This window comes from Nothoprocta perdicaria, unplaced genomic scaffold (genome assembly GCF_003342845.1).
Source record: "Nothoprocta perdicaria isolate Ctin4 unplaced genomic scaffold, notPer1 scaffold_397, whole genome shotgun sequence".
NCBI classification, from domain to species: domain Eukaryota; kingdom Metazoa; phylum Chordata; class Aves; order Tinamiformes; family Tinamidae; genus Nothoprocta; species Nothoprocta perdicaria.
Window position 1 is genome coordinate 47,590 of NW_020455640.1, and position 16,684 is coordinate 64,273.

The 16,684-nt window shown below is 42.0% G+C and overlaps 1 protein-coding gene across 1 annotated transcript; it reads right to left on the minus strand.

Annotated features, from left to right (window-relative positions):
- Positions 1-6,182: 6,182 nt before the first annotated feature.
- On the minus strand, positions 6,183-16,289 carry CISD1 (CDGSH iron sulfur domain 1). Its single transcript, XM_026045031.1, has 3 exons — positions 16,227-16,289; positions 13,414-13,619; positions 6,183-8,199 (listed from the first exon to the last, which is right to left on the minus strand). Exons 1-3 carry the CDS (start codon positions 16,255-16,257, stop codon positions 8,110-8,112), a joined length of 327 nt encoding a protein of 108 aa, XP_025900816.1. The 5' UTR covers positions 16,258-16,289; the 3' UTR covers positions 6,183-8,109.
- Between the last annotated feature and the right edge of the window lie 395 nt (positions 16,290-16,684).

Below are 16,684 nucleotides of genomic sequence, written 5' to 3' on the forward strand. Positions count from 1 at the left end.
CTCCTCGCTCTCCTCCGAGGCGAGAGCGTTAGCGGGCGCGGGGCGCCGGCCCCAACGAGCCGCTCCCGTTTCTGCTGCCGTTTTAGCGCGCAGATATTCGCCCCAACGGCCGCGTGCGCTCGGCGCAYGTTGCCCTCCCTCCTGCCTTATGGTGGCAGTTTGTTTCCTGCGTAAGTCACGCATTGCGTTAACGAGTGCCTTCACTGGAATATCTATATATAATATACTTCCCCCCCCTTCTTTTACCACAATCTCGATGTCTTCTCATTTTTTACTGTTCCACAAGTCCTGCAAGATTGATAACATTATTTAATATGCAGATTACTTTCCCACTTCATACATCCTCTGTAACCAGAAAATCATTCTTTGCTTTAAAAAAGCCAATTTTTGCAGTTTTTGTCAAGACCTTGCCTTTCTAGGGGGTTGTAGATCCTCTTTGGCAAACRTGTCTATTTTCTCTCCCTTATGTTCAAGTTCATAGTGTCAAAACCTTTAAAGTAGGTGAGGGTCCTTTAAAGGCAACACAGTCTGAAAAAAAAMTAGAAAAGAGTAAAGAAAGCTCTGCAGGTGATGAGTTGTATTTAAACTGTTTGGATTATTGRCACAAGATGAGTGAAAGGAGCAGAATACAGATCTATGGAAATCAGGTTTCTCTAGGCCCAGGGGTCATGGAACTGTTTCTTACTTGTTTAAGAGGAGGGAGGCCATGGTAGTGATTCAGCAACAACATTTTTTAAACGCTGAGACTAGTGTGTCAGAAAAGCCATGTTTCTCCTTCCCAAATGTCCCTTCCTCYTCAAGAGGCACCTGTCAGTGCCCAAAGCTGAGGATAGTTGCAAACATCAGCACTTACCTTCGGTTCCCCATGCAGGTGATGGCAAAGTTTCCCAGGGAGATGCTGATGTGGGAGAGTGATAACACAGCTCGGTCAGCGGTTTCACAGGGGAAAAAACAACCAAGGAACAAGTTCTCCCAGGCCCGATGGTGCCGTTCGGTGAAGACCGGCTCCCARCGAGCTGCTCCAGGGTATTCACCTCAGCACCAACCACCCCACATGCAGCATGGACCTTGAGGGCATTAAAGGAAATACAAAAGTGTGAGTAGCTGACGTGGGTAAACACTATTTCCTTTTCACTTAATCTTTTAATAGGGTTTCTGCATATAGAAATGAAGCGAGGTGCTGATGCATCTTTCACTCATTCATTCCACCATCACTTTGTCACATAGGGTTCATTAATTTTATCTGGGAACTTCTCCAAAAATAAAACAAGCTGGACTGTTATATACAAGAAACTATAAATATTTCCCCCCCCCCATTGTAATTCCCAATGTAGTTTTGTTAATTTTCACTGAAAACAGAACCTGTAGGAAAGAGTCTCGGACTCATTTTTCCTCTTTGGGCAGTAGAATCGCTCTCAAAGAGAAACCGAAAGGGAGAACAGCTTTGAAGAATAGGCAAGCAGCAGTAGGTGTGAGAAGTGCGCCAATAYTGAAACAAAGTAGGCACAGAACTCTTAATTCTGGATCATCTTTCTCTTTTCCTGAAAAACAGTCTAACCGTACCTCACCTATTCTGACCAAAATGTAAATACTAACAACAGTAAGAGTATGTGATGTGTACATTTTASTGCAAACTGGCACATTGCAAAGCTCTTCTGAATTGAGTAAGGATTACAAAAGAAAGTCTTTCTGCTGACAAAAAAAAAGCCCTTTTTTAAATAGATCAGCCAGCTAATAACCAACCACAAGATGTACAATAGTTTAGTACAGGAAATAACCTCAGACTTCAGTGGAATTGCAGTGAGACATTAGGTAAACAAATAGATGGAGTCACTTATGGCTAACCTACATGGATCCCAGGTACTTGTAGCTGCCTGTCTATCCATTTCCCAGCAGAAACATGGCTGCGCCCTCATAAAATAGTTCAGCGTTCTTAATCCTTCATTAAATTATAGAAATCCTGTATTATTTTGTTACTGCTAAGCAAAGGAAAATCTAAATTACTCTTGACTCAGAATAAGGCAGAACTTCGGAAATGCTCTTTCCCAGCTACCTCTTTTCCTTTTCTGTGTCAGATCCCACAAAAGGAGCCTCTCTGATTAATATTTTACTTTGCTGATGATTACTGATCTCTGAATATAAGGAAACACTCCAGTGCCACATTTCTGCCTTGCCAGGTGTATCTGAGGTTTTCCACAGTAACAGAGCCATAGTGTCAAAAGCCAATCCAAACTCTGCAGACATAACACAGTATGTTTTCTAAAATAGTTTGGGGGMTAATTCATTATAATCATTTACTTTCTGTATAAATTTTTCTACAAATTCAACTATAGCTGTCAGCTGAATGGAGGGCAAAAATGTTCACATGAGCTGTTTTTGTACAGACAAACATTAAGATAATAAACCAAACCAAAGAAATTTAATGCTGAGCCTAGAAGCAGCAGTCACAGCTCAGGAAAGGACTCTGGAAGTCGCTGCTGATGTTCCTCTGAAGTCATCAGCTCCGTGTACGTTTGCTGCCCAAAAAGCCAACAAAACATTGGGCAACATAAGGAAGTGCTTTGAGAAAAAGACAAAGGTCTCGTTTTGCTGCTATATATAACCTTAGCGTGGCTTGCACTTCTGGTGTCTCTGATACAATAAAGCCATACTGTTAATTGATCAGTCCTGAAGGTGGAAGCTCACAGTGATTTATGGAGGGTTTGAATTTGTTAAACATGTTTTAGTTGCCTCCAGCTCCAGGACATGGCAACAAGAGAGGAACAGTTAAATCCCAGAGCAAGAAATTGTGCTTCTTTCTAAAATCCAGGCATTACAGCACTGCTTTTAGTACTTAAATCATCTCCTAACCTCTCAGGTTACAGATTACTCCATTTGCTTTTCTAAACAGAGGTTTTCCAAATACAAACATATTCCTGTATCAAGGAACTGCATAGAGTTTACAGATGCACAATGGCATTTCACCTTTAGGACCATCCTGGTGCCTGACTTCAGACAATGAACATGCCAAGAGGATTTTTTTTTTTTTAAACGCCTCTTACATTGGCTCTATCTGCAGTAAAACTAAACTTCAGCACCCATTTACTAAAACCACTGCCAACTGCTATCAAAAAAGCCTCCTCTTATAAACAGCATTTTAATCCCAAACTTTGCTTGTGAAGCAGAATTTTAACCCTTAAAATGTAATTTATTCTCTGCAGATGCCAGAGCTGACATTGATATTCAAAAGGCAATATCACACAGTTTGAAAATAGTAACACATTTAATAATTACTGAATGAGACGCCTGTTGTGTTTGATACCCGAGTCTAGAACAAGAGTCCTGGCTGTGTCTCAGTTTTATCCTTGTACGGTTATATTTGCCAGCTGCAGAAAACTATTGGAGAAAAGTTTTGCGGTCAGTGACCTTATCCTCCATTCTGCTGAACCACTGCCGCTAGCGGGCTTGCCTGAACTGCACAAACATCACAGCTACCGAGSACATCCCTGCAGCGGACTCAATTTTGGATGCTCCACACATTGCAGCTGTAATTTCTGCTGTGCTCTAGAAGCTCTGCTTCTCTGCAGAGGCACCTCCTGGGGTGCAGCTTCTTTTGCTTTTTCTTGTTTTTAAACCGTGCTGTGCATTCAGAAATGTCAGAAGCAAGCAGCAGTTTGCATGACAAAAATGATTAAAAAAGTAAAATGTACCAGATTAAGGACAGAGCAATGTTGAAGGAACAAAATAACATTGGACATGATCTCTTGGTGCTCATGTGAGATATATGCAGGTTCTGTTCATGGAAAAACAGAATTTCATAAAACAGTGAAAAGAGAAATTTCCTGAGAACCTGCTTTCTTACAAGTCCAAACAGCATATGAGAAGGGTGGCCTAAAACGTGCTTTGCTGCAGTGACATAAACCCCTTGTGTTTTTACATACTTGAAGGGGCATACTGATAAATACTCCTTTTGCTCATTATAATTGCATAGCTAGTTAAACAGTTCACAAAGGTGAGCTTGCATTAATGTTTGACTGCTAGGGGACTCAGGGCATAGGTATGCACTGCTTTCTGTCCCATACTGTGGGATTTCACAAACAGCGTAGGAGGAAAAAAAGCACATAAACTCTAACAGATGTCTGTTCAAGGAATGTAACCCCTTAGGCTCTAACCTGCTAAATATATTTGTTTGGCTAAGAAAGCTGCCCAAGCACAGCAGCTAATCAAAAAAACACTTTATGTAACTTACTCTTCATTCTATATAGAGGTACAATGAAATAAAACGTGATTTTCTCTGCTTTGACTTAAGCCTCCTTGCAACCACCTAGCTCTGCCACAGTTAAATCCTCTCCTCTAGCTTAGCTCTCCTCACATCTGCCACTTCATTATTTTCTTTTTTTCTCCTCATTTCTCTTCCTTGCATGTTTTACACCTACGCTTCCCTCTGCATTCCTCACAGCTTTGGGGAGACCTGGGTGTAATCCTGCCTGAGGAAGATGCTGAAGTATCAAAGAAAAACCCTGGAAAATTTGATGTGCTGGTAGCCACGGCAGGGCATTCCSTCTCTGCATTCACACACAGTATGGATGCATCACACCACACCACCAAAACCATCCAGCACTTGAAGAAGCTGCCACCAAACAAGAAATTTTGGGCATCAGAACAAATGCCAAGTTTGAGACTTTTATGGGCAAGATAAGTTACAGGGAGCCAGTGGACTAAAGCATTTTTTCCAATGTGAATATTTAGTTTCACGCCTACGTTATCCTTCTTGCTGTTAAGAAGGATTCTGCTGCTATTGGAGAAATGACAGTGATACATCAATGACTCACATTTCCATGTATTTGGCTGGATTATTTACAGGAAAATCCCCATGTAAATGCTGTGCCACTGCATAAAGCAAGTCTAACTGCCYCCATGTGCAGGCTACACCAGAAACACCAAAACAAGGTCCAAATCGTTTAGGCACTCTGGAAATTTTAGCAGAACCTGTGGAGTGCTCTGCTTCCTTACTGCTTAAGAAAAACTGCTTAATCTCAGCACTTCACAGAAATTTACAAGCCTTGCCTCAGACAGATGACAATATTTTGAAATACATGTATGCATATATAAACATACATACCAAAAAACTCCTCCTCTGTATCAGGAAATCTGAAATGCATAGAGTGTTTCCTCCTAGTGGAATAATGAATTATTGCAATGACAGCAATAACCATTTGAAATTATCTATTTGGTTAATGTGACTTGAACTGAACTTGCAGAAAATGCCTTACAATAATGCAGCTGCCTCCTTCAAGAATCCTGATCTTAGATACACTTGATAGTGACATTAAAGTTATTTTGAAGAATTAGTGGTCTAATCTGCAATTATTAGGAAGGTGAATATGTTGAAAAATAATCATGTAGCAGAGAAATAAGCTGCACTCTGGGACAGACAACCGTTAATGCTACAAACAGAAAGGATTTGTGTCACATTCTCAGAGCTTCCATTTGATGCAAAAAATAGTACATTTACAGAAGAATTTGTTGGTGGTTAAAACTTCATAAAACTCTTAATAAATCTACTTTTTCTCATGATTATTTGAGGAAAGCCCTGAGGAACACAGATTTCAGCAAACACCACAGCAGGCAAGCACTCAGACCATCAGAGGACAATAAACAGTTATGGTAATAAAGAAAAACATTTTCTGTGACGCTTATCAAGATTTTTGGCAAGTTTTTTGCTCAAACGCAAGTATTTCTTTTCATTAACATGTTCAGACAGCTCCCATATATGAGTAACAGGAACTTTAGGTACAGTACAGAAAACTGCCTGAATCAAAACAAAATCTAAGCAAGTCAACATCTGTAACAGTGACACTTCTCAAAAACAAGGAAGATGTAAATGGCAGAAATTGCTTCTAAATCTTTGCTCCCCCTCATAAATAAATAGAGGTTCTTATGGAAATACTAGACTCACCTTCATATAGCAGAAAATGCTTTACCTGTGAATTCCAAGAAACAGTTTTATGACTTTGGAGCCTCATCTGAAGCTTCAGGATTTGAGCTGTTCACATACGCAAATTACGATTTTTTTTTTTTAATCCCTTCAAGAGCAGACAGACTTTGCTGGAACTCCCGAGAAGTATCAGAAGGAAAAGCTAACACAAACACAGATTTATGAAGAAATGCACACCCATGAGATCAGAGCCATAGTCTCAAGATGAAGGTGAGCTCAAAAGTGTATTTGACAAAAATACAGAAACATCCAGTGTCAGTCTAATAATACAGAAGTAACTTGTTCTGGATAAAACCAACATATTTGATAATTTACAGTTAAAACAACTTTCCGCACATATCAGTACTTGGCCAATTTAAAAAAATCAAGTACCATTACAGTCAAGACAGGAAGAAAAGACAGAAACTATACATATCTGATTGCAACTCCTTTCTAGTTGAGGTCTCTAGGAGACAGTAGTTGAGCCCCATATATTTCAGCTATATACCATCTTTCCCCTTCTTTTATATCACTATTTTCTGTGCTTTCTACCAAAGTTCAGAGCAGTTTCCCCAGCCTCTGAATGGCCCACATCTACGAGAGCTCACAAAACACTTCCTTTGATCTCAACMAGTCATACCAACCCTAAATGTAAAAAAAAAATAATAATAAAAAAATACCACCTCCCGGCTAGAAAAATCTTCAAGAGTTTCAGCTTTAAGTTTCAGCTTCTTAAAAGGCCTCTTCCTCTAGCTCTGAGGTAGGCTCTCCCTGGACACTGAGAAGTCTGATGCAAGGTGCAACTAGGCTAGCAGACTTGTTAAATACCAAATTGCCATCTGCCATCCCAGTCTTTGGGTTTTGCCTCACAGATGTTTGTACATTGATAAATCAAAGGCATTTAAGGAAACCAATATTACAGCCATCACATTTGTGGTATGCATGGCAGTTAGATGACACAGACAAGTGCCATATATGTAGAGGGTAAGTTCTTGTCTCATTCCTTTTCCCGTTTTTTCTAGCCATCACTGAAACATCTTCCTGTCCATTGTAGCTCTCCAGATAAAATTAGCTGATCTACATTAACAGTGAGCCCAGGGAGGCAGGAACTATTTAAGACACATAGAGCCTAAGGCCACTCAATAAGAAAGGCGCATCTCTTCCCTACACAGAGGGAAGGGTCCTCCAGAACCAGCCAGAGCAAAGATGAAGCAGACAGTAATGCTGGGTGGGTTCTCCTAGTTTTGTTTTACTTTTGGATTAACACAGCATAGCCACCCTAAGAAGTGTCTTATCATCCAGGCAAGATGGTTCCACTGCCAGGGACTGCAAACGAAACTAACAGTTTCTAGCAGCAGAAGCCACCCTGCCACCTGCTGCCCACTACTCCTTTGTATAATTCCCCTTTCATATTAAGAAAATACTTTTATTTTCTTCCCAGACACCATCTTCCTAATCCTACTCTAAATACAGTTCCACAGTTTGGCTAATGCATTCTTGATATCATATGCTAGGTAGTAAAGTCAAGGTTCAACATTGCTATAAGATTCAAGGTAAAGTTGCCCTTTAGCCCCATCTTGCCATAAKCCTTTTTCTTATCTGCTCCTAGTTAACTTTTTTTCCCCTTTTACAGGAGTCACACAGAACAGCAGTCTGACAGAAACTTGCAGAAAATGCAGTGTAAGCCCAAGTTAAGTTGCATTCTGGCATCATGATTTTTTCCTGCCATTGCCTTTTCAAAAGGAGTCTATCTGCATCTGTGACTTAAATCTCTCAATATTAAGAGCTACCTTCTGAATACACTTGCTACTGAATTGTCTCAAATTGCCTCAAAGTAGTACACAGGTATTTGAAAATAATTTAATAAATTATTTTCTGCACACTGGCTGAAGTACATTCTATCCGTCATTTTAGTTTCATACTTAATGAAAGGGTACACATACTTCACAGGACAAAAAATTAACCATGACTATTTAGTAAATTATACATCGTAGTGATTGAAACAAGACACCAGAAAATACACATACTGAAGCCTCAGGTATACACTACAGTGGGGAGTCTTCAGTGACACAACAAAATGTGTTTTCTCCTCCTGAATTACAAGTGAGCAGAAGATTTGTCAGACATTCATTTTGTAGCTTCCATTGCCCACTCTATGCCTCCTTCCTCTTGATGATCAGAGGTCCAACATTGTCACCAGTTTCATCGTTGTGCTTTGTGTGAGAGCCGTCACACAGGGGGAACTGAAAAAGAGAAAGAATGAGATATTAAGTATATCCAGAGTCAGAATCAAGAATGAAGGTTGAACATTCTCGGAGTAGCTTTGCAAATCCACTGCAATCACAAACTTTGCACTAGCATTTAGGGTCTCCCTGGATTCTGGCTGAATACTAGCTTTGCTCACACAAGTGAGCACAACAAATGGGAGACTTGTTATTAAGCAGGAGGAACTCAGTTTGGCTTTCTAGTCCCAGAAAACAAAGTTCAGTCTGGCCTTTGCCTGTAACCTACTTAGAGTATCTAACTCTCAACCTCACCCCATGCTCTGCTTCCTTGGACAAAAGCTACAGTTGAACATAGCTGCAGAATGAGTAAAAGAATGAAGAATACTCAGCTGATTATTTCCTGTTTTTTATTCTCTATGTGAAAAGGACCACTTCCTTAGGTCATCTCTTACTAAGCAAGGACATCAAAAGATTAGTTCTGCAYGCAGACAGCTAGAATGACAAGCCCTTCTTTGCTTCATCCTGACACAGCTCACTTATTGACACAAAGGCCCTTCCACACAAGCTGGACTCTACATTAGGATTTTGAGCTGCTAATGAGAACAAACTGCACCTCCAGCTGACATGCTTATTCATCAGGGGCTTAAGGGTAGTACTGAGGAAGCAATCTGAAGAAATGCATATTSTATAAAAAAACAGAATAGCCTGCTCAGAGCAAGACCCAGGAGACTCTCCTTTAGCCAGTAACAACTGCTCAGGTTCTGGACTGCTCCAACCACTCTGCTCCTGGGCAGCTGTTGTCAGCTGCAAGAGCCAAAGAACACTGTGTGAAGCAACAAGAGTTAGATCAGACCCCATTGCTTCCCCATAACGAGTTTCAGGGCTAAGCCATTATCGTAGGAGAAACTCTGGAGATCAGCTCAGAAAGTCACACACCAGTRTTTTCAGTCAATTCCTACTCCCCCCCACACACACACTTCGAAGAAACTAGAATCAAACTTAGGCAATACTCAGCTCAAGTTTTACAACAGCAATATCCCCTTCACATTACAATCATGATCAAACCCTTTTCAACACTGCATTGATCCTTGTGGCTGTGGCTCGGACCCTGGTTAACTTTAACATCCTGAAGAGACATGTGTGGTTACAAGAAAGTATTTCAAAATACTGCATGAAAACAACAGAATGAAAACAACATACTTAAGAACCTTAGTTTTACAGATAAAGACRCATACTCTGTTGGGGAAAATTTTACTTATCTCTACTGGGGGCAAGGTAGGAAGATCTGCTTTTCACAGTTAAAAAATGTCAAAAAACATGCTACAATTGGCAGATGAAGTTTCCAAATAAAGAAACTCTGAACTTGGAGAATACTCACACAATCTGAATCATGTGGGTATTTTACCATCAAACTAGCCATTGAGTCTCAATGACTAGACACTTGCCAAAGAATTAGAGCAAACAAGAACATATCTTCAGAGGGTACCAATCTGCTTCCATCCCAGACACTTCTGCACCAGTTTTCCCATGCAACATCACAGCCCTTGCTCTTTACTGGAGTCCACCCTGCCTCCATCAGACACATAGCACTTCACATGCTGCAAGGAAGCAGGACCAGCATCTTTGCTTCAAGTTTGCAGCTGTCAAAAATAGTGCAATCCATAGGCCTGAGACAGCATCAAGGCATATCTAAGAGCTACCACCTTGGACCATCCTCAGTGCATCCTGCCTCAACTGGTCAACTCAACATCAATAGCCACCAGATGCTGACACACTAGACTTAAATTTCTCTTTGAAAAAAATATTCTCTACCCTTCTCCAGAGCATCCTCTTGGTCACCTTCTAAAGCAAGTACTAGATTAGGTGGATGTGCAGACTACCACAGGGTGACAGGGTGTTCATCCTCTCGTAAGATAAAGCAGGCTAGCAATAGTAATCAAAGCACTGTATAGCTGAAGGGAAAGGTGCAGGGATGCCTCAGAAAGCTTGGCTTACTTCCCCCAACACTAAGCAGGTTTGGATTCTCTGCTACTGTTCCTCATGTTCTGCAGCAGTATTTCTCAACTCACAGAATAAGGACAAATACTGCTCTARAAGACAGATCTGCAGGTTACTACAAAAAACAAATCAAGATGACATCTTCCCAGATCACTGGTATAAGAGAAAAGAGTAAGAAAATGCATCTTCTAACTTTGCAGTAATTGCAATTTGTTTTTAAGACAAAACTCTTGCCTCTGGTAATTCACTAACTTTGACCACTGCATTTTTCCACAATATGAGACAAACACTGCTACGAAGACCCTGTAGAGCACAACACTGAAGAGAAAAGGACCATTTTAGAGAACTATATACTATCTGCTTCAACARCCAGAAAATTATATCCAATCTTATCTATAGATTTTGCATACATTTTAAACACATGCGCTCTAAAAAAGAACAGTGAAAAACGTTAGATATTTGGCCAACAAAAAACCTTTTTAAACTAGTTTAATATAAAGGTGTTTCTAAAACAACTGCAGATAGCCCTATTCATTTTCCAAGGACTCTGCTAAAATAGTCCAACTAGGATAGGACTGCTTTGTTATTGCTGGTGCAGAAGGCTCAGCAGACAAAGCCAGCTGGAATACACTACAGTAAACACCAAAATATCCTATGCTTTGCAGTGCTACAGGTTCCAGGAACAGCCTCCATGCCTCAGGTCAAGCTAAACCCATCAGAAGTGCTCACATACTCAAACAAGATGCACCTTATAAGAACAACTAATGCCAGAAAGCTCTAACCCCAAAGCATGTGAAAATGATGTCTGTCTTTTATTACTGCTTGGTAATAAGAACATGGGATGCAGAGCACACACCTTAAAGATCATACTAGCCAACATGCAAGGTCAACTGATCAGCACAAGGGGAAGATGATAATACTAGAAAGTACAAGTTTTGAAGCAGAACACACTGGCTAAAATACTCATTACTAAGCATTAGTAGAAGAAAACAAATGCCTTTGAATTTTTCCACTGAGCTCTTTAATGCATTTACAAGATTTTTCACATTAGAGTTCCAAGAACAGGCTCATTATAAGGTGGTCCCTATCTGCTTCCTTTTTAGTATTTGATTACAGGGGTCTAACAGCAGGACAGTATGTTCCTAAACTTACAACACCCCTTCAAATACATGCCAAGACATATTTCATAAGATCTGTTTTTCATAAACAAGATATTATCAAACAATAACTAGAATAATGACAGGAGTTGCAATGCAACTACTAAAASCAGACACTATTTCCATTCCTGTTTTGTACAGAAAGAAGCTGGAAGTATAAATAGTAAGCTACAAGCTTAGGGTTTTTTTTTTTTTTTTTGGCAGAAGCACTGAAGGAGGTACCTACAGTATGTTAACCCAATTTCAGATATCACCCCTGCAAATACTTTGAGTAGTATTTGCACTGTCCCCCACAGTCTCCCCACCTCCTGAAACTGTAAGGCTCACAGCAGCTTCCAATGCTAGAATTTTGATTCACAGTTGAGATTTATGTTATAAATTKAGAACCAATGCTGCTATACATGTACTATTGCATGATACCTGCATGCTGAACTGCCTGCATGCAAGTGCAGACATCCCTGTAATACATAATACATACAGAAATATGTAATTTAGTCCACAGTACCCACTGTGGCCATGGAGAAAAAAATAATCTCATTTGCAGTTCAGACTCCAGATGGAACAAATTACAAGCCCTTCTCTCACAGGACTATTTCAGAATCAAGTCATGACGTTGTCAAACCATTAGCAGCATTGTTAATTTTCTTCCAATTTCCTTACTTTCCCTTCAGGTAATGAAGGGAATTTGGTAACTGCAAGGACTGAAAGTTACAGTACCCAGAGAACTACGCACAGCGTGGCCTGATTAGATGGTCTCTAAGGCATGGGAAGCGTAGTACTTAGCTCACTAAGGGAGAGATAACCAGCTTTCAAGGCTGTTCATCTCAGTTATCTGGCATTGAAGGTTTGCAACATCGCAGTCTCCACACATCAGCATCTCAGCTTCAAAGATTGATTTTAAATGTGTGACAGTTGTAAACTGACCAGACTACCCTGGCTCTCTGCTTTCTCTCCTTACAGGCCTTAAAACCCATTACACACCATATATATGTAATGGTAATGTATATGGTACAGATCTAAAACTGATCTTACAGTGCCACTGAAAGGCTATRTTCTGTTTACCACTTCTGGGAAACCCAGCTTTATAGGCAAGCAGGTTGAATCTGTGTGGATATGGGCTGCATTTCCCTGAAATAAGTGTTTGAGGTATGTCAGCACTATTTCTCTAGCTTTTCTAGAGAATTCCTCATACAATTACAAGTTGCAAAGGTGTTTGTATGGGACTTGTTTAAGATTATCTCCATCAACAGTGAGAAAAATTCACTGCTGCATTTGTGGCAGAAGATAGCTCTTTACTCAGGCTGCACCTRGAATACTGTGTGCAGTTCTGGGCTCCCCACTATAAGAGCAGCATGGAGCTCCTGGAGAGGGTACAGCGGAGAGCAACTAAGAGATGATGAAGGAAATGGAACATCTCTCGTATGAGGAGGGACTGAGTTGGGCCTGTTTTCTCTGGAGAAGAGAAGGCTGAGAGGGGACCTGATTAACATGTATAAGTTCAGGAAGGGAGAATGCAGGGARGAAGGGGACAAGCTGTTTTCATTGGTGGCCAGCGATAGGACAAGGGGAAATGGGCATAAGCTGGAACACAGGAAGTTCCATCTCCAGGTGAGAACTTCTCCCCCTCACTGTGAGGGTGACAGTAAAGAAGAGYGGTGGAACAGGCTGCCCAGGGGGGTTGTGGAGTCTCCTTCTCTGCAGGTCTTCAAAACCCACCTGGATACCACCCTGTGCCACATGTCTCCTTCTCTGGAGGTCTTCAAAACCCGCCTGGATACCACCCTGTGCCACATGCTCTAGGTGTGCCTGCTTGAGCAGGAAGGTTGGACTAGATGATCTGTAGAGGTCCCTTCCAACCTTGAATATTCTGTGATTCACAATATACAGCAGTACAACAATAAATTTTGGTCAAAAAGCCCAATACCATCRTAACACTGACTGCACAGGTCAAGGCTACATTGTACTGCAGTATAGCTTGTGAGAAGAGTAGCTTTCTCTAATCACAACAGTTTGAGGTCAGTTGTGTTAGAACATGCAGGAATATCAACAAAACTAAGGCGTTTCATTCTTCTCTTACCTTCTTAGACCTCCAGCAACGGCAGTACACAGCCTTGTCTCCGAGATCTTCCATATCAAATGCATGGACTACCTTGGGGTTATCTTTCTGGATATGGAGATTCACCATGGCTTTGCAGCATTTGTCTTTAGCAAGAAATTTTCTGTAAGCCAGATACCCAACAGCAGCTGCTCCAGCAGCTAAGGAGACTGCAGCAACCCATTCAACTACAGTGGAGAAAAAAAAGAAAAAGACGGTCAGTTTCTTGACTATAATATTCTGCTAAGCTTACTTGAAATAGCYGTCTCATTCCTGCGGCAATACCTTTCTGTTCTGCAGAAGAAATGTAGTATTTTAGAACTTGAATATTACCTCCTGGTACTCATTCAAGTAACCTACTCCCTTCTATTGCCTAGAGCTCTCTCATCCCCAATCCCTTCTAGACAGCAGCTGTAGGATTAACATGGCACTTATTTCCTCCCTTCTTCAGGAGCTTGTGCCAATGTCAGCAGTGCATGGTGTGCAAGTTCAGYCCATTAAAGCAGCTGTGAGCAGCAAGGAAAACTGATGTTTGTTTCCTGCTGCAGGAAAGTCACTAGGGAAGAACTCTTTGCATCAACAGCATAAGCAGAATTTCTCTGGAGTATTGGTACTGAGGTAGCTTTTCATGCAACACATGTGGTAACTAAAAATGTTAGCAGGTGTTTGGCAACRGGAAAATTATTTAATACAATACCATTTCAAAACAGAAACAAAAACCAGTGTAGCTTAAATCCCTACTGTGCTGCACAGAAAAGATCCACAAGGTTTCTATTTAACAATGACTGCACAAGTTTGTTTTAACTGGATCAGGCATCAACTCCTTGAAAGATAACTTACATTTTAATACCCCCTTTCCACACTCCACCCCAGCCTCACTTTCCACAGGCCAACAKCTCCATCAGTCTCCACAGCCTCTCTCACTTGGTATCATTGCCTTTGCTGCAAGTTTTCTTACTTCTTAGGTCCCTATTATTTTCCCTCTGCACCATGAAAATATCTTGGACTTGGATCCAACTGTTGCAGTGTTCTAGCTGCCCTAACAGCCGAGGCCCTTTCTGTTCAAAGTGGCTCCTACCCCAGAAAGTCAAGGAGAAAACCTAGCATTGCTTTCTAACCACAGCTTCTACCCACAGATGTGCTCCTGATGTGGACATGCGAGTTCAACYGACTCCACAATGAACCTAAGGGGTATTTGAGAGCATTTAGATTACTTCAGAAAACTCAGTCTCCTGTTGGGAGCTTCAGTCTTAGTCTTCCATCTCTGCACTGAATTTGAAAGACATCCAGCCAAACGCCTTCTCTGGAGTCACTCATTACTGCATTAATTCCAGTTCTGAGGGGCAAGAAACTAAAAGGTTTTGCCATTCTTGCTACTTTTCACAGCTAACTGAGCTGTATTGTCATTGTAAATGTCCACAAACAAGATCAAAATGGTTATCTTCTATGTACCAAAGCCCTTTCTAAAGTACATRCTAAGTTCTTCCCTCATCTAAACGCCACATAGCTAATATGCATCACGCTGATCTACCAGTCTCTGGATTTAGCAATATGTGGAATTAGACAAATGCTTTAGGGACAAATACAGTTCTGGAGGATTGGGGAACAGATGGGGAATTCTTGGCTAAGTGTCCCGCAAAGGGAATAGCAAGTGCAGAAGTTGCTCAAAGTTTATTTTCTTAGTAGATGAAGTAGAAAAGACCTAAGTATGCTGAGAAATCACCTACAAGGGCATGACAAAGCACCCCTTTAGAACAGGGTGTCATTCAAGATGCTTAACGCACTTTAGCAGAAAAGCAGCAGCCATAAAGATTGCACCAAGCTATTCTTTTATGTATTGTCARTGGATCAAGCCTTAGTTATCACTTTTAACCACCCAAGAAAGCACTGTTAGACTATTCCCATATCTTTAGGCAGCCAGTAATTTATGAAAGTCATCTGAATTTAACAGATGAACCTTCTCTCTTATTATCACCCTGCAACACCTCAGAGATCAGGAGTATTATTGCTAACCATTGTTTTATTGCACAAATAATAGATTTTTAAAAAGCTGGAACACCCATTTCRCATTAAATCATCCATAAAACTGCACTTGTGCCCTTTTTTAAAAAAGGCTTTAAGCTCTTGCTCCAGAAGGCCGCTGGCATCAGCTCTGCGGCTTGCTGCCAAACTCAAGGTCAGACGTGCCTTACTCGGAGAAGCTCATTTGAACAGCATGAGTTTCATGCCCTGAGGAATAACAGCTTTGGGACACAGAAATTCTTCCTCCTTGCCCTCTGGAAGTTTCCTCCTCCCCAAAAAATCCTCGTGGGCCTTTCCAGAGGCCACAAAGACGCTTTTAGGCTCTGCTAGGAGCCCAGGGGCGTTTATTCCCCCGGCAGAGCACGTRAACAGCGATAGTTTCGGCTCCTCTTCCCTCAGGGCTACACGACTCCCCCAGCAGTTACTTTTCGCAGGCAGAAAACTGCGAGAGAGGACAAGAACAAGGACAGCCCGATGGCGCAGACCCCGAAAAGCGCCCGCAAACCGGCTTTGAGACAAGAAGCGACGCATTAAAACCTTACGCGGGGTCTTAAAAGGCGCTAAATCCAAAGGGTGGAGTCGCCCGAGAGTAGCCGTTATTGGGGGGAGGGAAGGGGGGGAGCAGAGCCGCCATTTTGTCCCCCGGGGAGTGAAGGCCGCACCGCTTCTCCTTTCTCCTCCCCAAAAAATAACGGGATGTCTCGTTCCCTTTTCACCCCCAAATGCGGACGCCCCCCCCTCCCATCCCATCCCGCCCCACGACCCGCGCCTACCCCGCACGGTGCAGTTGGACCCGAGCCCCATCGCTCCGCCGCCTCGCAGGGCACTGGCAGCGCCGCTGCTCCTGCCGCCGCCAACGCGCATGCGCCCGCGCGGCCGCCCACACGCAAGATGGCAGCCGCCCTCGGCCGCCTCTTAAAGGCGCCGCGCCGGGGCGGGGCGATGCCTGCCGCGCTTAAAAAGGGGATCCGCAGGGCAGAGGTGTTATATGAAAAATAGGTGTTTCGTAATGTTAGGGTTTATTTTTGTTGTTATTGTTCGTGTTTCAGCGAGCAGAGTGCGTTTCTGGAGCAGCGCTTTCCTCATGAGGTCAGCAGAAGAGTTTGGTATTAAGATATATATTTCTTTCAGTGTAGGAAAACAGAGCTGCTCGGTGCTAGGGCTCTTTTTACTACTCCTGCTTTACCTAACGCCAAACACGTGCCTTGTTAAGGGGCAGTTTCCCCGCGCG

Bases quoted from the DNA above. Each gene is read 5' to 3' on its own strand.
- CISD1 (XM_026045031.1), bottom strand. From the start codon at position 16,257: ATGGGGCTCGGGTCCAACTGCACCGTGCGGG. The intron at 13,620-16,226 runs GTAGGCGCGGGT...TCTCCACTGTAG, and splicing joins GTCCAACTGCACCGTGCGGG to TTGAATGGGTTGCTGCAGTC. The intron at 8,200-13,413 runs GTAAGAGAAGAA...TCTCTTTTTCAG, and splicing joins GTTGCTGGAGGTCTAAGAAG to TTCCCCCTGTGTGACGGCTC.